The 23,004-nt window shown below is 35.0% G+C and overlaps 1 protein-coding gene across 2 annotated transcripts in view; it reads left to right on the forward strand.

The window, feature by feature from the left end:
• Positions 1-20,560, forward strand: part of Rfx (regulatory transcription factor Rfx) — a 92,260-nt gene extending 71,700 nt beyond the window's left edge. For both annotated transcript variants that reach the window (XM_071587713.1, XM_071587714.1), the window contains 10 exons: positions 420-601; positions 3,489-3,753; positions 3,887-4,024; positions 7,403-7,524; positions 7,617-7,738; positions 9,456-9,553; positions 9,650-9,805; positions 10,988-11,190; positions 11,275-11,428; positions 16,464-20,560. In XM_071587713.1, the coding sequence (XP_071443814.1) occupies positions 420-601; positions 3,489-3,753; positions 3,887-4,024; positions 7,403-7,524; positions 7,617-7,738; positions 9,456-9,553; positions 9,650-9,805; positions 10,988-11,190; positions 11,275-11,428; positions 16,464-16,724 (1,701 nt within the window). In that variant the 3' untranslated portion in view covers positions 16,725-20,560. The remainder of the gene's footprint in view (positions 1-419; positions 602-3,488; positions 3,754-3,886; positions 4,025-7,402; positions 7,525-7,616; positions 7,739-9,455; positions 9,554-9,649; positions 9,806-10,987; positions 11,191-11,274; positions 11,429-16,463) is intronic.
• The last annotated feature ends 2,444 nt before the right edge of the window (positions 20,561-23,004 follow it).

The following is a 23,004-nucleotide window of genomic DNA, read 5'->3' on the forward strand; positions in this document are numbered from 1 at the left end:
GGATGTTGGAGAAGAGTCTTATTTTTTAAGAAAAATGGACATGATATTTTATTTTTTATTTTATTTTGAGTCAGTTTGCGGACCAGTCAGTCATTTTTAGTTTCTGCAAAGCTGCAAAAGCTAACTGTTCCTAATCTTCCAGAGTATAAATAACCTTTAACCTATTATAATTCTTGCATAAGGCTTTCACAGCTCACATTAAATGATGATTCTATTGCATTATACATTTTTTTAGTTATTTAGAAGTTACACTCTACCATGAAATAACCAAATGAAGTACATATTTACAATTAGTGAATGTGAATTGACATTGCCTTACATATATGTACGTGCACCTTAGCTATCAATTTAGCTCTTTGAGGTCATATTTGTATTCATACTAATATTTGATTTATTATGTTCTAACTAAATGGTCATAGGTCCAATGGTTACTGGAAAATTATGAAACTGCTGAGGGAGTTAGCTTGCCAAGATCTACTCTGTATAATCATTACCTTCGACATTGCACTGAAAATAAGTTAGATCCTGTTAATGCTGCATCATTTGGCAAACTAATTCGCTCTGTCTTCCTTGGTCTGCGTACACGTCGTCTTGGTACAAGGTAAGAAATTGTTTATTTTTAGAATTTAATTGTATGTGATTGGGTTGATTTTACAAACTAATTGGTTTAGCAGATTCCAAGCAATAAATAAGTAAAATTAATGACTTATGAAGTCACATACAGGTATGTTGGAACATATTCCCTGGGTATGAGATAATGTGGAACCTGGCTTAACAAGCACCTCCTACAAGTAATACTCATAATGAGTGATAAGGAGAGGGAAACTCTGGAATGATGGCGCGCCTGCTGATTCACTTTGTATTCAGCACTTCTTCTTCTAGCATCTTAGTGTTTCTAGTGATCACACATTTTTCCTAACTTGTGTTCATGTATATTATTTGTAATTTTTTGTTCAAAGTTAAATAATATTTTGTGAATAGTTTTTAAAATGTCCGCGAAGAAAAAGCTGAAAGTAGACAGCCATAAAAGGACAAAAATATTAATAGAAATGAAGAGTAAAGTCATTGAAAAGCAAGAACAAGATTTATGGATGACCAATCTAACACACATACAATCAGTCATCATCAACGATTTGCACTATCCTCAAGAACAGGGACAAGATTAAGGAGCTGGATGCTTCAAAGAGAAGACAAGAGTATCGAAGTGATGACTATATATTCTCTACTATGTTGAAAGGTTGCTTCTCGCATGGATAAACAAAAAGTAATGGCATTGCAACACTATTAATGAGAATATCATTGGTGAGAAGTTATGAGTGATTTTTGCCAACTCTGTTAAGAATACACCAAAATCATTTATGGCAAAAAGTATTTGATGGAAGCTGTGGGTGATTCGAGAAGTTTAAGAAAAGAACCGGTATCCACAGCATCATGAGGCATGATGAACCAGCAAGCTCCGGCACAAAGGTAGTGGAGAATTTCATCGGTGTTTTCAAAAAGCTTGTAGATGCTGAGGGTTACCTTCCGCAATAGGTTTTAAATAGTGACAAAATTGGTCTCTTCTAGGAAAAGATACTGAAGTGAGCCTTTATAACAGCAGAGAAGAATGCTATTTTATGCCCATGCAAATGGCACGATTTGAAAATTAAACCCATACTAGTTTACCATTCAGAAACTCCATTAAGCCTTTAAGAACTGTTAAGTCCAGAAGAGCAGGCTATATGTGATGAGGAGGTCATGGGAAACTGTTGCATCATATTTGGAGAAGCATCGCTCTAACAATGCAGTGGCTGTGCACGCAAACAATTTATTTAATGATAATGCTATGTTGTAATTTCACAAAATTTTCAAGCGTCGGCAAAAAAGTCTCTTAGTAGCTTTCTAGTGAATAAGAATTAGGAATGTACCATCAATAGTAAACTAAATATTCAATTCATTTGAATTCACATTTCAGGGTGTTGCAATCCACAATACCACAAAAGATTAAGATGATTCATGTTCCTACACAATTTTTATGTAAAGCAACAAAAAGTGTAAATATCATTCATCTTGACTGGGATTCAAGCCCAGGTGCCCTGATGTCTGGCTGAGTGCATTAGCCAATTAAGCTACCAAGGTGTCCCCTTACATTTGTTGCATATTCAGGTGCATTAGGGGATGGCTCCTTTAAAAGTTACTGTCATTGCATCTCCCGCAGTGTCACCTCTGAGAGTGATGCGCAGTATCAAAACCATGGTCGTGTGAAGCATTAAATCTTAATGTGGAAGTGCTAAGTTCCTTTTTTTACCCTCATCATGAAGGAATTCCTCTAAGTTAAACCTGAAACTGTTATGTTTTTCCCACAGTTTCTCTGAATGTGTATATCATTTTCTTTGAATCAACCTTGTACATAATTCATTTTGTTCAGCATGGAACACATGATTGCATAGAATGAAAAAAAATGGTGAGAGAGAGAGGGAGTTTAAGTTTGGTGGAACTTTTGTATGTGGTTACTTAAAATGAGCTGTGCACTATTTAATGTGCCTGTTGAACTCAGTTTTTGCTGAAATAATTTCATTTTTAACCTTCATTTGGACCCTTTTAAACTCAGTAAACTCTTGATTATCCATGCGTGGATTATCCATGTTGCAAATTTTGTATTTGTGTGTGGAAATGTGTGGTAATGGATCCTAAAAATTTTCCTGGATAAAAAAGGTTTCAGAATAACTGAACAAGTAATGATCATACATGTTTCATCTTTTGGATTTTCAGTTCCACTCCTTTGGCTATACTGTAGTGTTCCTCTAAAAGTTCCACAGCTCAAATAAGTTAACTGGAATTTTCATGTGGAATAATTTATTTTTGACTTGGAAAAAACAGGGAATTTCATTGACTCAGAACTGTAACAGTAGCATTGTTTACTTATGGACAATGTGTCGACTGAAAGGGATTTGAAATGAAAAATGAGATATTTAGATTGATAAATAGATGTATATATTTGGGCAAAATTGAGACCAAATGGTCCCTTCTTCCATTTAACCCTTCATCGTATACATTTTATGTTAGCCATAAAATTTATCATAATGTGCATGCACATAAATGTATATAGACAGACAGACATACATTATTCATAAATTTACTCAAGAAAAACATTATATATGTACATAAATGTACATATATAAGTTAAGTATACACCTACACATACACACATACTGAAAGTAAATGACAGTGTTGAAAAAGAGAATAATAAATTTGGGAAAGTATAAGCAAAGAATGAGGATTGTGAGAAAAGCTAAGGAGAGCTCACCTAGTAAAAGCCCATGCAGGAAAACACCTACAAAGAGAAGGGGGGTGTGACAAACCTGCAAAAACCCTACGAATTAGAGGAAATAAGATGTTTGTTTTTATGTGAAATTCATTCACCAACATAATTTTGACTGTTGGTTAATTCTGTTATTTCCTGTTAATGATGTTTATTCTTCTCAAATTTGTTCATTTTAATCCCCCAGAGGCAATTCAAAATACCATTACTATGGTATTAGAGTGAAACCAAATTCATCTTTGAACCAATTATCTGAGGATGGTACAACAATTGCTGTGGGTCCACGTCAAATGCAAGGTGGGAATTCCCAAGGTGGGGTTAATACCCAGGCATCTCAGAAACGCTATAAATCTCTCTCATCCATGTCAAAGACCAGTGGTGACAGCACTCAGTATGATCAAGGCAGCTGTAGTAACCCAGGATCAAATTTGTCAAGCTCTGCCTCTCCTCAGGTAGGTACTAAATGGGTCATTGTAATGGCATAAGAACTACATTTTAAATTCTTTGTGCAATTTTTTAGCACTCCTCAGAATTAAATTTTATTTAATATATTAATTGTACATTCTATGATTTTATTTTTTTTAGCATAATCAATTCTTAGGAGATTCTTCGAATGCTATTCCTGATTTCCCTGAGATCGTGTTTGCTGGATTACCTTTGCCAGAAGATGTCAATCTAGAGGATGTGGATACCCTCCGAAGCATTTATCGAGAACATTGTGAGGTAATAATTTGAGAATTTTGCCAATTTTAAAACCATTAAAATGCCTATGGGAGAAATGGTATAGAAAAAATATCAAGTCTTAAATTTTTCCTTTTTGACGTGTGTAACGAGACACTCTCGACATCCCGGACTATAATCAATTGCTCTTCAATTTTGCATAATTCCTTCCTTCCATCCAACATGCCTATTCCTCTCCCTGTCCTCATACCCATTGGTTCTCGTCTCTATCACAGTCATCAACATTCCATTCCCTTTCAAAAATCCTCTGCATCCCCTTTCCTGCCTCCTTTTGAATTCTACCAACTTCCTACAAATTTCTGAATCCTCTCTCTTCCCTAAATATGCCTATTACCTTTGTATTTATTCTACTCTCCATCCATTATCCATTTTAATTTTTACATTCTTCTTGTATGTAAAATGTCATAATAATTCGACTTTTAATTCCATAATTTTCACCCTTGAAACTGTGCAGGTGTGAACCTGTGCATTGTCTTAATGGGAGAGAATTTTTTTCTTTCTCAAATGAGGATGGTTTTTCTTGGTCTCTTTGCTCCTTAATGATAAGGTAATTCCTCGTGCATTCCAAATAACCGTGGTCATCACATTATCAGTCAATTCCACAATCTTTGCCTTTTTCAGAGCAAGATCGCCTTTAGAAACTGTTTTCCCCCTCTGTTTCGACTGTTCCTTTGCCCCTGGAGTGTAGTGGTGTCTACGTGTATCATCCACATTTACGTATGTGTTGATGCAGAAACTCTTCAGGGTTTCAAAAGAAAAGCACCGAACTACCCTCCATATCGACCACAATGTTGCATTTATTCCCTGACAGCAAATGTGGCATAATTCTTGCAGAGATTTTTTTCACACCAAATTTTTGTGCAAAATTGAAAACACTGTACCTTGTGATATCCCTGTGGCCTTCACTATTTTACAAACTTTGATTCATAAATCACTCAAACCCATGTCATGGATGTCAATTTTTTCAGAGGAAGTCACTTCCACTGGGCATTCCAAACGATGTCCGTCATTTTTAGATGTATGATTGTGTTAAAAACCCATTTACCCAATAAACAGTCGCAAACACAGGAGCAGATGTGTCATGAACTTCATCCAACTCGGCTTTGGTCTCCTGCGGTGTTAGGCCTTTTAAATGTTTGTTTAATCACTGCACCAAAGTCATATTGCTGAATAAACAAAAGTTTGTTGCATCAATTGACTACCAAAATGAAACCATGTGATGGATGCAGCTGCAACTTTAACAGCAGTCTAATGAGAGATGAAGCTTACTGAAAGTAAGCCTTTCTCAATACGCCATCCTTTGAATTTTCTAAGAGTACTGAACGATCCATGTGTGTTTATCTCTAGTAGTTGCTTCAATACTTCTATGACCTCGTGTGTGCCTCTCACATTCCTGAACCCTAACTAGTCATTTACCCTCCTCTTTATCCTCTTCCGTGGGCAATTCAATAAGTACCCGTGTTAGAAATGAAGAAACCATTTTTTCAAAAACATTTTTTTTATTTTTCAACTGAGTCCCCTTTTTGAACGATACACTTCTCCCAACCTTCCGGCCATTTTTTTAACCCCTCCAAAAAATAGGATTTGTCGAACCTCCAAAAAATAGGATTTGTCGAACTCTCCAAAATACGCCTCTGTCTCGGCAATAACTTCCTCGTTTGAGCTAAATTTTTTTCCTGAGCCATTTCTTCATGTTAGTAAATAAGAAAAAGTCGGAGGAAGCCAGATTGGGTGAATACGGGGGTGCGGCAGCAATTCATAACGTAGTTCATGCAGTTCATGAAGTTGACAGCTGGATCAGCTTGTTGTCCACTGTGAGCAATCGCAGCACCCATCGGGCTGACAATTTTTTCATCGCCAACTTATCATGTAAAATATTAATTGCAGTTCTCGTCAACGCACCCACGGCTTCTGCTACTTCGTGCACTTTCGTTCGTCGATCAGCGAGAATCATGGCGTGGACTTCTTGAATGAATGGGGATCAAGATGGTGCGGGGGCTAATGTACTGGCTTCCCACCCAGAGGGCGCGGGTTCAAATCCCGGCGGTGTTGAATATTTTTCAGAGGTATCTCGATCCCTACTTGAGGTGCTTTGTGGAGGGCACTTTGACTGAGTACGCCATCCGTCGGATGGGACGTTAAACTGCGGACCCCTTGGCACCTTTCGTAGAGAGTAGGCTATTGCTGACGCCGGGTTTCTCTCCACCCTTAATCCTTTCCTATCCATCCCTAATGGCACAAATGACCTCAGTTGTCAGTCGCCTCCCCTAAAAGCTACTACTACTTCTTGAATGAATTCCTCAGTAACCACGTCTGCCGGGCGTCCTGGTCGCTCCTCATCAAAAACAGATGTTCGCCCACGTTTAAATTCGTTGAACTAATATCTAACTGTGGTCATAGATGGTGAAGTGTCCCCATAAACAGCATCCAACTTTGATTTTATCTCCTCGCATTTCTTCCAATCCAAAAACAAAAAGCGAATTACCGAACGATACTGCTCTTTTTCCATCTTAGCGAAAATCACGAAACATGTCTCACTCGAATGGCTGCCAAATCCAAACTAACCTATAAATCCGTCTGAAATTTGTTTCACGGATGTTTGATAGATGGCAGCATACGATGATAACATAAACTTCTCTCAGGAATGCCCTTTGTTGTCAAACACGGGTATTTATTGAACCGCCCTCGTATTGATGATCCTATGGAGCATCTTAGCTCCATGTGAAATCAAGCATATTCTTCTATAGTCGTCTCAACTCTTTCCCTTTTTTGGAATGGGAAATAAATGTAATCTGGTTATATCTTCCAGCCTATTTCCCCCTGAATTAATGCCATGCATTAAGTTGTATAAACTCTTCCTACCATGTTTTCTAGGCCCTTAGGTAGGTTTGCTGAGATGTTATAGATCCCCATGGTCTTATTTGATCTCCGTCCCCTCAATGCCTCTTCTGTCTGTGTCAAGTGTGTCTGCACCCTAGCTATCGTTATCGTGTCATTTTTCTTAGTAGCTAAAGTTTCAGGCCTAATATTCTTACCATATTGAACGTGTAGGGATTCTTTCCATATATCCTGAATACTTCATGTGCCAATTAATAATTTTTGTGCTTTATCTGAAATAGGGTGGGCAGTTTTTACCTTTCTAATTCTGGATAGTGCTTTCATCTTCCTGTTCAGTGCACCAATTTTGCCCGTCCTTTGTAAACTTGCCGTTTCTTGCACTGCACCCTCCTCCATGCATCTCTCACTGAATAGTTTCCTGCCTTAGTTTGTTATTCAACTCTTTGTTCTCCCTTCTTCCTAATTCTATTAAAATTCTTCCATTTCTTTCTCTCTCATATCTTGAAATACATTTATTTTTAGGCATTCTTGGATGCAGTTATTAATTTAGAGTTCAATACTGTGGAAAGTTTATGGCGTGAATTTTGGAGGAGTCAGGACAACAACAATGGAGACGAGTGTGAAGAAGAAAAATATCTTTCCAAGTAAGACTACTGATTGTCTGCAAAGTAATCTTGTTTTAAATGTGGTATGATTAAATATTTTATGGTTTTAACTATGTGATTCTAATTTATAGGACAAAGCTCTATCTTCTTTGTAAATGTCCACCTGTTCAAGATTTTGTACGCCGTGTAGACTATCACTTTTATCAAAATCTAGTCGAAGTCCTTATTCCTGACGTCTTGAGGCCTATTCCAAGTGAGTATATCATTAAAAACTTGCATGATTTCCTTGTAGTGCTACTTTCATAGGTAGCCCAGGTGCAACTACATGTGTATCCTTTAAGTCAGTTAAAAAGTGAATAATAGTTGTGTGAATAGCCATATTTTTCTATAATTATCCTTCCTGATGTACGTTCTAAACAAAAGCATTTAGTACTCTAATGAGAAAATATCTAATTCATATAGGTTAAAATCCAAGATGAAATGCTTTCATTGTGTGATGCTCTTTTAAAAAATTAGTTTAAAAAACTTTATATTATTTATTGGATAATGATTTTTGATGTCATAGCTGAAAATAGGTTGCATGCAGTATCAAAAGAATCTGCCATTGGTGCAAATTTGGGTGACTAATGTAATCTCATTAAAATTCAGTGTCAGTTGCATTTCAAGTCTCCGTTTCACGATGAATAAAAAATGAAGTCTGTTGTATATGGTTTTCATGCCTTATAAAATGCATGTGCATAGATACCTCATTTATGATATCATTATTAAATATTTAAATGATTGGTGCAAGGTTCATAGCCTATTTTTTTATGAATTGTCTTTAGAATTTGACATTGATGCTTTTATTGTTATTTAATATGTATACAGCAATCACTAATCTTCCATATTTAATGCCTCAAAACTTTATCTATAGCAGAATAGCTAAATTAATCCCTTGCGTGTAATATATGATATTCAACTTCATGTCCTATACAATCTGTGAAACTTACAAAGGTAGGTCACATCTCCCAGGTTGGCAGTAACTTTCCTAATTAAAGGGTTATTTAAGCTAGAGATATAATTAAAATTACCCAGTTGTAAAAGTGCACCCAAGTAATCTCTAGAAAATAATGCTTTCCAAATCAAATAAAGCCTTAGTGTGGAATTTTAATGCTGCTGTTTTATAACAGTCGTGGTATTAGATTGTAATTGTGTGAATTATTTTTTTGGGTTATTATTTTGAGTTAGACCTCAGATTATTATCTTTCTGAAATGTGGTTTAAAAAATCTTCATTTTAATTGTTAAAAGTTCTAATATTTCTAATTAAAGATAGTGCCTCTTTGGCCTTATATAGGTTCTTGGTAGAAAGTGAAGTCATGGCACAGGACTATCACCATATCTCTGCGATTAAACTTAGAATCAGTTTTCAATAATTATTATTTTATATGTGGAACTGTCACTGGAAATTATGTAGGTGTTACAAGGAACTTCTGGTATTTAGACTATGGTGGGTCATTTTCAGCCATTTCTTCCTAATGTATGGCCTGTAATGTATTCATAATTTTATAATGACTAATGTGCTAATTAATATTGACCGTTTTTATTAGCCGTATGGATAAAATATGTTAATTTGATATTATGTTTGAAATTTTATTATTAATTAAGTACTTGCTTACATAAAAAATATGTAAGCAAGTTTTTTTTGTAATCAATATATCTATGATTAAACAAAATAATTTATAACATTAGAAAGGTTGTAATAAGGAAGTAAAAAACTTAAACAAGGTATTTGTCTAGTGTAGTATCATATTTTAAATTCTTTTTTGGATTTGCTCAGGCTCTTTGTTTATTTTTGTAAAATGTTGTTCAGAAAAATCACTGAACTGTTTAACATGTTATTATTTTTCATAGGTAATTTAATGTAAAAGTAGCATTCGATGCACAACTAGCAATCTTTGTGATTTAAATGTTATTTTTCTTAAATCATTAGGTTCCCTAACTCAAGCTATTCGCAATTTTGCAAAGGGTTTGGAAGGATGGCTTACCTCAGCAATGAATGACTGTCCTGATGAAATGGTGCAATTGAAAGTAAGTTTTAGTATATTTGCATTTGAGCGTAGTTTCAATGAAAAGTGTAGACAGACACTTCCAGGTGAAATTTTTGTTTTAATTTTCTCCTCATAGGTGTCAGCAGTGAGTGCCTTTGCTCAGACACTACGTCGCTACACTTCCCTCAATCACTTGGCTCAAGCAGCTAGAGCAGTGTTACAGAATTCAGCCCAAATAAGTCAAATGCTTGCTGATCTCAACCGTGTCGATTTTCACAATGTACAAGAGCAGGTATGATTAATTTTTAAGTTTCAATGCCACTGAATAGAAATAATGTGATTGAGATGTAGCCCTCATGAATCAGAAAATAAAATTTTCATAGAAATGAATGCCTTAATTCATAATGTCTGGTTTGCTACTTCAACTACATAAACTAGATATTAGAAATTTACTAAGAACTCCCTAAATTGGAACATCCAAATAATGGCATACATATCATGAGCTTTGCTGAAGGTCACTTATAACACAACCCAAAATTTAAAATAGGTTGGCTAAGTGACTAAAATTACTTTTGGCTACTTGGCTACTGTTTGACTGTTGGTTAATAACTCAATGCTGTGTAAACCTTGTTTTGCTGCATTGTATGAAGTGTGAAAAAATCAAAAAATTATATTAAATGACATTAAGGGGAGATTAGTTCTAAATATGGCTTATGGAAGCCAATACCATTTATTTGATTTCCTAAATGTAGCATGGGGTCTCTCTTTTAACTCTCTAATCTTGGAGTAATCAACTGAAACAATATTGATATACCGATTATGTATGCCAAACAAAGCCTTATGTCAACATGAGGATTTATGTCGGTGCCACATATGTGCATAATTGAGTGGCCCATTGACTGTTTGTAGTATTGTGCTGTACATTTGTTGCATTCAACTTGCTGAAATATACTTTGGAATTGTTGAAAATAAAGCTCATAGAATATTTTAACGATGTTAAGTTCCCCAGCGACATTTCAAACTCCCCCTTTTCCGATAATGTAAATACTTTCATCTAAAGGTCCTACCCATAAATATTTCACTCCAGTGATCTTACATCAGAATAAAAGATATTATCTAGTGATGGATAAACATTTGTGAGTTATATCTGAATCTGTAAGTGAACAGTTAATGTCTCTTAATCCTTCTGTGTGGTTTCTCCTTGTTATTAGTAGTAGGTCTCATTTGTGGTTTGTCATACACCAAACGTGTGACTTGTTGAAATTCCATAAGTAGGGCCTTCACATTTAAACATGTGAACCAGTTTTTAGAATAAATCAACCTAATGAAATAGTTAAAATTGTGACTGTGTTTATTTTGTATTCCTGCTGTTATGTACATGGCCTCATTCTTATCCAAGATATTATCTGTCTAATTAGGAATGCAGCCATTCTACATTATTTTGTCTCATGATATTATTTTCATGTCTTCAAAGGCTTCTTGGGTGTGTCAATGTGAAGATGGTGTTGTTCAGCGCTTGGAAGCTGATTTCAAGGTAACACTAGAGGCGCAGAATTCTTTGGAGCAATGGGCAGCATGGTTGAAAGGTGTTGTTGCCCAAGTCCTGAAGCCTTATGAAGGAAAGGCCAACTTTGCTAAGGCTGCTCGCCAGTTTCTCCTTAAGTGGTCATTCTACAGGTATTCTTCTCATATATCTTGTCATGTATGTTACTATGTTTAGTTTTTTCTGTTTAAAAATGTTTATGGCATGTTTATTTTCAGCTCAATGGTCATCCGTGATCTTACCCTAAGAAGTGCAGCAAGTTTTGGGTCATTTCATCTAATTCGTCTTTTATATGATGAGTACATGTTTTACCTTATTGAGCATCAGGTTGCAAATGCTACTGGAGAGACTCCTATTGCAGTAATGGGAGAGGTATGTATCAGCAGCATTATGATTTTTTCAAAGAGTTTTACTCAGTTGTGATTGTGGTTTTGATAGCTATAAATGACAAATGAGTTTTAAGTAACACTATGCACTAAACTACCGGACAAATTTAATCAAGTAAGTTGTTCTAGGCTTGGGCTAAACCAGCAGTGATGTGTCATGAAAAGTTAACTGTAAAAAAATCTATGGAAATCCTTGCAAGTGGTGCCGAATATCAAGTTCATCCAATGTCAAACAAATATTTCTACCCTGTAAGCATGAAGGTAGTATTGGTCAATCTATCAGTATTTTAAAGAACTTTTAAAAATTATGGTGAACTAATTAAATTGGAAGGCTGAAGGTCTTTTGAGCGTAGACATAGTAAATATTGTAGTGGTCAAAACTGTAATTTGTTTGGATGCTTCATACAAGCCCTTTGAGGGAATAAGGCATTTTGGAAGTAAATTCTTATTAATTGGCATGGAGAGGGCAATTTTCATTAGTTATGAATATTGTTTTGTGATGCTGCCCTGTGCGCTCTGCCTAAGGAAGCATTTTTTCTTCTATGTTTAATAAAGGAATGGATGGTTGTCAAAAATATGAAGGTGTCATTCCATGCCCCTTCGAACTTGAGATGACCCATTAACTCTAAGATTTTGATGAAAATCACAGGACAGGTGGCCTTTTTGAGAAATAACCTAATTTGAAGGGTTTTGCAAAAGTAAAAAAAATTAGCCTAAAAGTAGCCATTACTTTCAAAGAACTTTTTACTCTGGCAGACTTATTTATTACCATATAACTGAGGGTAAGCAAGCAAGTGAACAGGCAGGCTCTTCTTCATTCTAAACATTATTATTATTAGGTAATCTACCAGTTAAGGTAAGTTTTTGGATGGACAAAACTACCAAATAAATATTTTGTGACTCCTAACAAAACAATCCAGCAACCTAGTCTACATGAGGTGCCTCTTAGTACTTCCTTCCTCCCTTCATCCCGTCCAACATCCCTATCGTGTTCCTGCCCCTTCCTCCCTTGCCTAGCATTCTCGCCTCTATTACAGTCTTCAACATCCCACTACCGATCAACACCCCCTTCATCCATTTTTCCTGCCTCCAAAGGATTTCTCCCAACCAACCCCTTCTTTTGCCCACCATACCAAGTACTTCTTCATTTGTTTTCTTCTCAGTCCATTTCATCTTCTCCATTCTTCTCCACACCCATGTTTCAAAAGCCTCCAATCTACTTCTATCATCCTGCTTCAGTTACCGCGTTTCTGTGTTGTATATAGCTACGCTCCATATCAAAGTTTTTATGAGTCTTTTCTTAATATTCGTAGTCAACGTCCCTGTCATCCACTCCCTCCTCCTGGTGAAAGCCTCCTTGCTGAGCACAATTCTTCTCCTCACGTCCCTACTACTTTGACCATGTTGGTCCAAAACACTTCCGAGATACGTAAACTGTTTTTCCTGCTCTAGTTTTTGCCCTTGTATTTTAATGTTTAGCTTAGCCTTTTTCTTTCTAGAAAATCGTATAACCTTTGTTTTGTTAATGTTGATTCTCATCCCATACCTGTTGCACTGAATTTCCAATTCACTCAGCAATGCTTGCGCTCCCTTAGCTGACTGACAAACTAAAGCTTGGTCATCAGCAAACCTAACTGATTTTACAAATTCCCCGCCCACTTTCATTCCTACCTCCAGATCTTCCCATGCCTCTTTAATCATTTCCTCCACATACAGGTTGAACAGCAATGGTGATAATGGGCAACCCTGCCTTACACCTCTTCCTAACACTGCACATCCAAACTCCCCATTCCCCACTCGTTCCTGAGCAGTCTGAGACATGTACAGGTTGTGCATTAGCCTCCTATCCCTCCAACCTATTTCTATTTTCTGCAATATACTCATAGTAGTAGTTTTGAGGGGAGGCGACCGACAGCTAAGGTCATTTGCGCCATAGGGGATGGATAGGAAAGGATGAAGGGTGGAGAGAAACCCGGCGTCGGCATTAGCCTACTCTTAACGAAAGGCGCCAAGGGGTCCGCAGTTTAACGTCCCATCCGACGGACGGCGTACTCACTCAAAGTGCCCTCCACAAAGCACCTCAAGTAGGGATCGAGATACCTCTGAAAAATATTCAACACCGCCGGGATTTGAACCCGCGCCCTCATGGTGGGAAGCCAGTACGTTAGCCCCTGCAATATACTCATTAGTTTTTCCCAATACACTCTATCAAACACTTTTTCGAAATCTACGAAACAGGCAAATACTTCCTAATTATATTTTATATTCCTCTCGATCAGTGATCTCATTACTGCAATGTCAATTCTAAACATTATGCCAAATTTAATCATGGTGGCTATAAGTTTTGTGTTTAAACATGTTAATGTTAGTTTTAAATGTTTGTACTTAAGTGGTATCTTTCATTTTGCTCACTTTTGTGCATTATGTAATATGATTTAAAGTGCATTGGTTGCAAAGTGCATACTTTAAGGTTGTTTTTAAATTGAGAAAAATATTAAATTTTTTTGTGGCAGTGATTCATAGATACCAATTTCCAGAGAAATTTCTTATTTCCCTGGTTTCCATTATTTTTGTTTGGCACACAAGTTTTGTTATAAATGATTTCAGTCAAGTAGTTGAGTTAGGAAAAAATCATGAAATCTGTTATGAAGGCAAACTTATGGGATGTTTTACATTAAACTTAGAGGTAATAATCTTAAGGCTTCTGTGATGTCTTTCAGATGATGGCTCCATGCTGCTTTCATGTGTTTGTTTTGTGGAAGTAGCATGGAACCTTCAAACTTTACGGTAGTTACCCTGGTAATAATGTGTGGATTTCGAAGAAGAGGAACTAGACTTTATTTTTCATGTAAAATATGCACCAAGTTTGTCATTCATAATGTTAGCTATTTAACCGAACTCTTTTTAAGTAAAGTGAGCTCCGAACAAAAATAATGATAACAAGGGGAATCAGAAATTTCTCTGTAAATTGGTATCAATAAATCGCTATCGGAAAAAAGTTTTTTCTTCATTTGAAAACACTTTTCCGAATGTATAATGTACTGTATATTTATTATGAAGTATAATACTATAGAAAAGAGAAGAAATTTGAGGGGCTTTAATAGTTTGAGCATTTAAAATTTAACATTAATATGTTTAAACAATAATTGGTTTAAAAACCATTTGGTGTCCATAAATAAGTTTTGCAATGAATTGAGTGTGAAATAGATGATCAAATGTCTTTTTACACTGATTGTACCATGAGGTATAAGATATTGAGATTTCAGTGTGTTTTGAAATCGACTAAACTGGAAAATGGCTGTTATTTGGATATGTTTACAGAAATTACAAAACGTTCCAAATTAGATATTATTTCAAAAAGGCCAACTTGTCTTACAATTTTCATCAAAACCCAAAGGTTCAAGAGTTAAATGGAGTTTGAAGTTGCATGGTGTGACCCAAAGGCATTTTAAAAATAATTTTAAGTGACCATAAGTTAAATGTCACAATTGAAGAAATTTTCTCTTTTGTTCACTGTTTCAAAAACAATCTATCATAAACCAAGTTTAAGTGTTCCAAGATATGTACTTTTAAACCGCACATAAAGTCTGGAGTCAGCCTTTTGTAATTGTGAAATCAATTTTTACATAGTATAAAGATTCAACTTAAGAAATAACTCGCCAGAATGATTTTCAGTTGTATTTTTTGAAAGAAATCTCAGTTGATAATTGATGAGTTTAATCCAGTGTATTGCTTGAATTGCAATTTAGTTAGTTTTGACAATGTAGTGTACCCAGCTATTTCATTAATTTATTCACGTACAAAACATATATTTACATACAATTGTTGGTCAACCCTAGCCATAAATTTCAACATTTTTGTAAAAACTTTGTTTTTGCTTTTATTTTTGTTGATACTTAGTTTTTAATGAATATTCTGGATATAAATTATTGCATGCACTGCCATTCATTATCATTTGAATAGCCATTAGCATTTAAAAACCCAGTAAAGATGTTTTAAGATGAACCATTAATACTAGTATGATCTAAAGCATAATCAGATTAATGGTTTTTGCTGTTAACTAATTTGGAAATAGTCCTGGCCAAAGTTCTACAATACTTGCTCATTATTATAAAAGACCTGAATGTGTATACCAATATGACTATCAGGTTTGCTTGAATGTAGTTTTAGTGTGTATCTGCTTGAGGAATTCCCATGAAGATAACTAATCATGTTATTCTTTTGATGTGCCATTTTACATCAAGTGATACACTTCTACTTTATCGGCTCAAAGAGGCAAGCTGTATACACACTTGCTAATAATTAATCATTAGAAAAATAAATTTTGAAAAAACCCTGTTAATTGAACAGTTGTATAAATTGACTTTTTCATGTATTTATCGATGCAATTATGATTTGAATAATGAAACATTGGCTCTTTTCAAGTTTAAAGCCACATTGCCAGACATTTTTATCCAAACGAAGTAATAAGAAGACGTAGCAATTTCCTTGGTAGTGATAGTTTGGAAGCTTTTATTTTTTAGTCCTCTCCTGCTGTCTTACTTTTATCATAGATGCTTAAATAATATCCCATTACTCATAACTTCCTAAGTGAAATAAGTGTGGACTAATACATGCATTTCTCATCTGTAAATACACCCAACTGTATTGGATGTTGCAAATTTTGTTGTTTGATTTTTAATTATGATTTTTTCAATACATATCATGTATTTATAGTTTTGTAACAATTGGGACTACAAGATGGAACTTGAATTACTAAGATCTCATGACAATATTATTGAGATAATTATTTGTTTTGCCCTTTTGTAACATATTTAGATAAAAGTAACCTGTCAAAACAGTAATTTACTAATGCCAATAACGGTTGTATGTACAGGTATTGGCATGCACATCAACTAGCAGTTCTTAGTTTGAAAATGCAGTTATAATCCTTTGTTGGTGATTTTGGGTAATGTTTGTACTTCCATTTTGTATGATTTTGTGTTAATAGAATTCACTTGTATACTTCTCATTTCATTTAGAAATCTGTTCCGTCCATTCAAGATGAGAAAGTTGCCATTATACACAGCAGCTATGGAGTAGTACCATGCAATGGTGGTGGGAATTCCTCTATACATCACAGCAACCACATACCTGCTGGTTTGTTAGAAGGAAAAGTGGTGGGCTTGAATTCTGCGTCAATGGGTAGCAATCCATTGCTAAGTCAAGTTCAATCTGGAGGAGAGCATGGCTCAGCATCAAGCCATCATCTTCATCACCACAAAAGGCTCAAAATGAGTTAGCCCTTGTCGGATAATTACACTTGGCAAGAGCATCCTGCTCCCAAGCTCACCACCTCTCCGTCCCATTGGCGCACACATGAAAACCCTTCAGTCTTTAAGCTGCCCTTAATCCTAGCCTCTGCATTACAGATCCCTTGTTCGTCTCCGCCGTTGTCTGTAGAAAGCCGAAGAGCTTATTTGCCCAGCCATTGTCGGAATAATGGTAGGATAAGTTTAAGGTAGAGCTGACCAGATTGGGTAGGAGTACATTTAAAATAATAGGGACCACATCATTCAAAGAATGTTGGTAAATATATGGATTTTGGGATTCTGATGGGACTCATTAATTTTTCTAATAAAAGTGTCCTAATTATATTTCAAGTGCATACACATATTTTTCTGGTTATCCAGAGGTTTGACCGAGAGAATGTAGTATTTTGTTAAAAGTGTGAGCTTGTGTCTCTATTAAAATTTTGGTTCCTTTGGTGCTGTTGTTTACCTCAATTGTTCAGAGGCATTTGTAATGATGTGAAAGTGGTTGTTGGTAAAGAAACCAAGAAAAGGGAGTACATGGAATTGCTAAACATAGTTGGGGCCTACTACAAGTTTGAAACCTTAATGCAAGCTGTCATATTGTGTACTTAATTGTTACTATTAAATTAAGTATGTTACATTCCAAGAATTGTAATCCATGGCTAATTTTAGTTAAGCATGGCAGAATGACTGCTGCACCAAAGATGTCTTGCATCATGATGAATGGTAAATACCTGACCCTATTAATGGAAATTTTATTTGGTGTAATGGGTGTATGCTATCATCTTTATAGGCATATAAGAAGAAGCACCTAAGAAGGTAATGGTGAATTCATGATGCTAAGTAATGGGTAGAATATTGAGTCAAGTGGTGCCATAGACTATGCACACAAAAATGCCTTTTTACAGGAAGAGCATTATTATCCTTACAGGGTGCATCCAATGAATAATTTGCTGTTGTATTATCGGTACGTGTTCCGCATTCAGAACTAAGACATTTAAACAGTAGGTTTAGAAATAAATAAGATAATGTATTTTTTTGTTTCACCGATTGGAATTTGGAATATTTGCATTTAATGCGATACATTTTCATATGCATGCCAATTTATATGTGAGCACCATGTTGCCAGTACTGGATTTGCCTTCTGTGAACAAATTACTATTTTTTTTGACAAACATATAGCAGCCATGAAAGAGCTTACATAAAATGTTAGAAATTGATTGATAATAATTATGGTTATTTAGAAATGCCAGACATCGAATCACACATACCATGTCTCCAAAGGTATAGCAATCACATCTTCCTGCAATTTTGCTCAAAATTCATCCATCCACAAGAAATAGAAATTAAGTGTGGTAAATTGAATAGCATTCCTCGAGGGTAGAGTTGATAGTTTAAACAAGGGATATATTGCATCTTGGCTGGAAAAGTGACACAACTAAAAATTGTCACTTCACAGGAGATCATATACAAAAATGAAGGATGAGTTAAACCAGAATAGGGAGCATTATTTTAATATAAAAATATCCATGACTGCAACTTAGTTTATAACACTGTACAGATTGAGAAAACAATTCCAATTACTCTTTTGATTCCCTGTTGTACAATAATAGAAGTTTACTCTTAAGTGGTGTCATTTTTCCAGTGGAGGTGTGATACTTGTATTGTAGAATTGCGAGCCAGGAAGTGAATTTTCTTGGCTCTTTCAAAGGAGTGCCTCCTGTGCCTGGAAACATAGTGCTTTACAAAATTATCTTGTATAATCAATTACAGGTGGGGCTTATGATGAGGGGGGTGACATGAAGAATATTAGGTTAATTAAAACCAAAGTCAAATATTGTCTTGTTTATGTGTATGTTTACTTCATCAGGAATTCATGTGCAAAGTAATTGTGTGTTAGTGTTTATCATCATTTGTTGACTACAATTTGAGTTTTTTATTTATATGTTAAATTAGCTGATGGGACCCCAGATACAGTTAAATATTTGGAGCAAGAGGTGCTTAAATTGTTTTTGTTACTTGCTCTTTCATTTTTTTATACTCTGGGTGATTTTTACTTGGTCAGATTGTGCCTTTTTAAATAGCATGAGGCGATTTTGACTAGAAAAGGGTGATGAAATAGCTTTATGGTTTTATTATTCTGTGTGTTCAAAACCCAGTAATTTATAAATGGCAATTTATTAAAGTCATTCATTTTTCGGGTTGTAATTTGTGATATGTTTATATTTGCTAGTCAATATGGTTTGTCATTTTGTTTGAAAGTATATGCTGTAAGCTTACAGATGGCAACCATTTCAGTCAAAGAAGTCCAAAGCACCTCAACTGCTTTGCAGTATATATTTTTTTGAGCAGTGTATTAACACCCTGCTGAAGGAGTCTTTGAGTTAATTAAAACAGCATTTGACTAGTCAGAGATATCTTTTGTCTTTTCATTTGAGCACCAAAGATGCCCTTATGGTGAAGGCATGTTTCAGGTTTTAATGAGTTTGTCTTTGACCCACTGAATGTTTATGAGAAACTGTACTGCTAGTTTCTAGTTTTTTGTTATGTTCTGAGACCTTGATGTTTTGTTAATGAAATCCTATTTAGTTTAATGACTTGTTTGTTAAGTAAGAATGGGGTGTCTTAAGTTATGAGTTACATGTTCTGGCTCAGTGTTCATCCAAGAGTGTGCCTATGCACGGGTGAATGTGGACAGTGGTATGTGTGAATATAATCAATACAAGGTGGTGTGCATATTGTGAAATACAAGATGTAGAGTATTTGCTGACTGCAAATAGCTCATTCGGTGTTGCAAACTTGCCAAAGATTAATCTGTCCAGTTCTGCAGTGGTTACAATTGTGCAAATTCTTCAGTTTATCCTGATGCAGTGTGTGATTAATTACCATAGGACCGTCCATGTCAATATTTCTTCACTCTTTTAAAAATATTTCATTTATTAAATTTCCTCCCCAATTGGCCGAAAAGGGCCATTGAAGAACTGGATATCAAATCAGCAGTACTAATAATGGATAATGTGAATTCACATAGGTGTGTTGTTGTCACAAAATCTATGTATTTTCTACTTCAATTTCTTGTTTATCATATCCCTAGGAAGAAGCAGAGGCGTGTATCTTCATATCCCAAATTAGTTGTCTAAAAATGTTGTAGAGGTAAATGTATTATTGATTGTAGAAAATATTAAGTACACAATTACATTCCACAAATTTAACAGTTTCAATAAAATCCTTTTATTTTATGACATTTTTTAGCTTCAAAGGTCAAGGTCATTAATATATAGTTTTGACCAAATGTGAAGAGTAATTATGTGGACTTTATATTTAAGAACATGAATTCTCTTTATTCACTGTTGTAAGTAGCAATCTTACATTCCATGTGTCCTCTTTCATATACCATCCATTAATTTATGTGAGTGTATGCTTTCTATTTTTTGCTGTCGTGTTCCTGCTGTGCTTCTTCCAAGAATTGGGATGTTTTTGGCTGACTACCGTATTGTCCATTTGTACCCTAAACCTTTGTACATGTATATTGTGTGTGCCTCATTGACATATCAGATACTTCTAAATAATGGCCCCTTGTGGCTTCCATGAAATTTGCCCAATGGCTTTGAGTGGATTTAAATATTATAAATAGTAAAGGCCAACAGATGCACTTTTTGATGACATTAATTTTCTAGTTTGCTTCAGGCTGCCTTTGTATAAATGATACATTTTTTTATGAATCTGTGTGCATGGGCGTGTTTTTGCACACGTTTGTGTGAATGTGTGTGTACAAAATTGTACCAAATGATAATGGTAGATCTGTTTTGTACACTTGTTTTGTACAGTGGAAAGAGTAAAACATCTCCACTACTTATTTTTGTACTTGTTTTTATTTAATGTTGTAGTTAGAAATCCTTTTACGTCAAGCTGTGTTTATTTGTATCTTGTTCTGTGAAAGTTACATGGTTCTGACTGCATGAAATTGGAGATAATATTGAATGAGTGTTATGGTGATGTGGGGTGAGTATATACGTCTGCATATGAGGTATGCTTATATATGTTGTGCATTGATGTTTTATGCTGGTTTAAGCGCATTGTGTTATGGACTAGTAGAATAATGTGTTACGTTGTTGCTGAGATAATGAAAATATTTTTTTTCTACTCTGGCATTTTCAAGGCAAGAATTAATTTGTTTTGAAAGGAAATACAAAATAAGGACTAATAGGTTACATTGCATAAAAGTTCAAACTGGTTCGATGATGTCACTGAAGAAGAATCTACATTTCACAATTGCTCATAAAATATTAAAACATAAAATCAAATACTTTTCAGTGAATCATGCTATGATGGAAAATTGATTCTCTTCTTCAAAAATTAAGGGGTCCATGTATTGGAGTTTTTCTCCATCTCTGACAGTTTTAAAGTACCTGTCATGCTTTCCAATTCTTTCATAGATATGCTGCTGTTTATTTCATGGGGTTTGTGTACTCCTTATTTGATGCTGGAGAAAATATTTTTATGAAGGTAGCATGTGGGTTTTTTTGAGAGCTTAAATAGGACTCCAATTTGAGTTAGCTTAGCCTTTGAAGGACAGAAAACTACTCGAGCACCAGATAACTCAACTCTGTTGGGTAGTTTAAAAAAAATACTGATTGTTGAATGTCACTATCTGGAAAAAGGAGTGAGTTTTGTGATTATAAACATTGCAGGTGTATTTAGAAGATACAGGAAATATATTCTGAAGGTTGTGTACTTCAGCTGGAACTTAATTCCTGTAATTGTAGATGGTTTAATCTTGTGGGTATCATCCAAACCCAAATGTCTGACTTGTCACAAGTTTTAATGGAAATAGGTATTCCTGTGAACATGTTTGGACCCAAGGAATATGATAGTGATGTGTCAGAAGTGATTGTTGAGATTTTCTTGGTACTCTGGCTTCAGCAAGAATCCAATAGGTAAGGCAGGAACATGTTTTTAATGGACTGCTATATCCTATGTCTGGCCTGTTCTACTCGCTGTTCTACTCGCTAAATCTCTTGCTTCATTTATCACTTGTGATCTTTTCTGGGTTACAAAATTCTTCCCTTTATCTCAATTTTTACTGCCCTTGATATATATTTTGTGCTTTCACAAACCATTTAGATATTAGATATTATTTATCTTCAGGTTGTATTTTTTCTGTACCTTTTCCATGAATTCCAACACTTGCATGCATCATTTTTCCAAGTTGCTAAGTTGTCAAACCTTGCATGCTGATTGTTTCTCTGTTCATGAATTCATTATTTACCTTTGGTTCAATGGGAAACTATATATATGTATCAAAATGATAAGTAACGAAGTTCATTTTTTCTGTACTCCATTTTTATTTATACTTCTTTAATGTTGCAACTGCATTTCCCATCTATTAGCTGTTCTTTACGCAGCCAGAAAATTACTCTTCTGTAATGTGCTATGCCACTCCTATCTTCAGAGATGTTAGCATTGTATCTTAATGACCAATATCTGTAATCGTCTCCGAATCAACTAATTCAAATGAAACTGCCTTGGGCTTTTCATATTCTTAACTCATGGCAGAATTTTCAGGGCTTGAATGGTTTCTATCATGCATATACTTTTCCTAAAAATAATTGTTGTCTAGGAGTTTCATCACTTGCCTTTCATTCTATTCTTATTTAATAGTTCATTCAAGGATGCATTTGTATATTGCCGAGTGAATTGCTTTCAAATTTGAGTACTTTTTCTACTAATCTTGTAGACAGGGCCACTCCAGTTTACCTGGAATTCCATTGTTCTTTTTCAGTTTCATAAATTAAATGTTTTGTATATTTTGCTGAAATCATTCTTTTTGAATGTTTTATTTCTTTTAACATCTTGTAGGGCACTGCCTTTCTTTAACTATTCCCTGCAGCTCTAAATTATGAAAATAACATCAATTTTCATTATTATTTTGTTCATTTCTTTCTCCATTTTTCTGTTGCAGTAAAAGTTTGATATAATGACAGATGTGCCCTACAGAATTGATTGTTAATATCCAGTTCTCATCATTAGCAATTTTAATTTAATAACTACATATTTGCTATTCTTTTGACTCTTCAGGATAGCATAGCCATCAGTATGAGCATTTTGTTTCGTAGGTATAAGAACTATTCATCACAAATTATCGTATTTTATGACTCTGTAGAGTATTTTACTTAGCCATATTGTAATAATCTGTAGAAGTTTTGGTGTTCAATCTTGGCGACTAAGGCTGAAAATTTTAATAATTTTCTTTATTAACAATTTTTAG

Source organism: Hetaerina americana, unplaced genomic scaffold (assembly GCF_022747635.1).
Source record: "Hetaerina americana unplaced genomic scaffold, ioHetAmer1.1.p SCAF_3, whole genome shotgun sequence".
In the NCBI taxonomy this organism is placed as follows: Eukaryota; Metazoa; Arthropoda; class Insecta; order Odonata; family Calopterygidae; genus Hetaerina; species Hetaerina americana.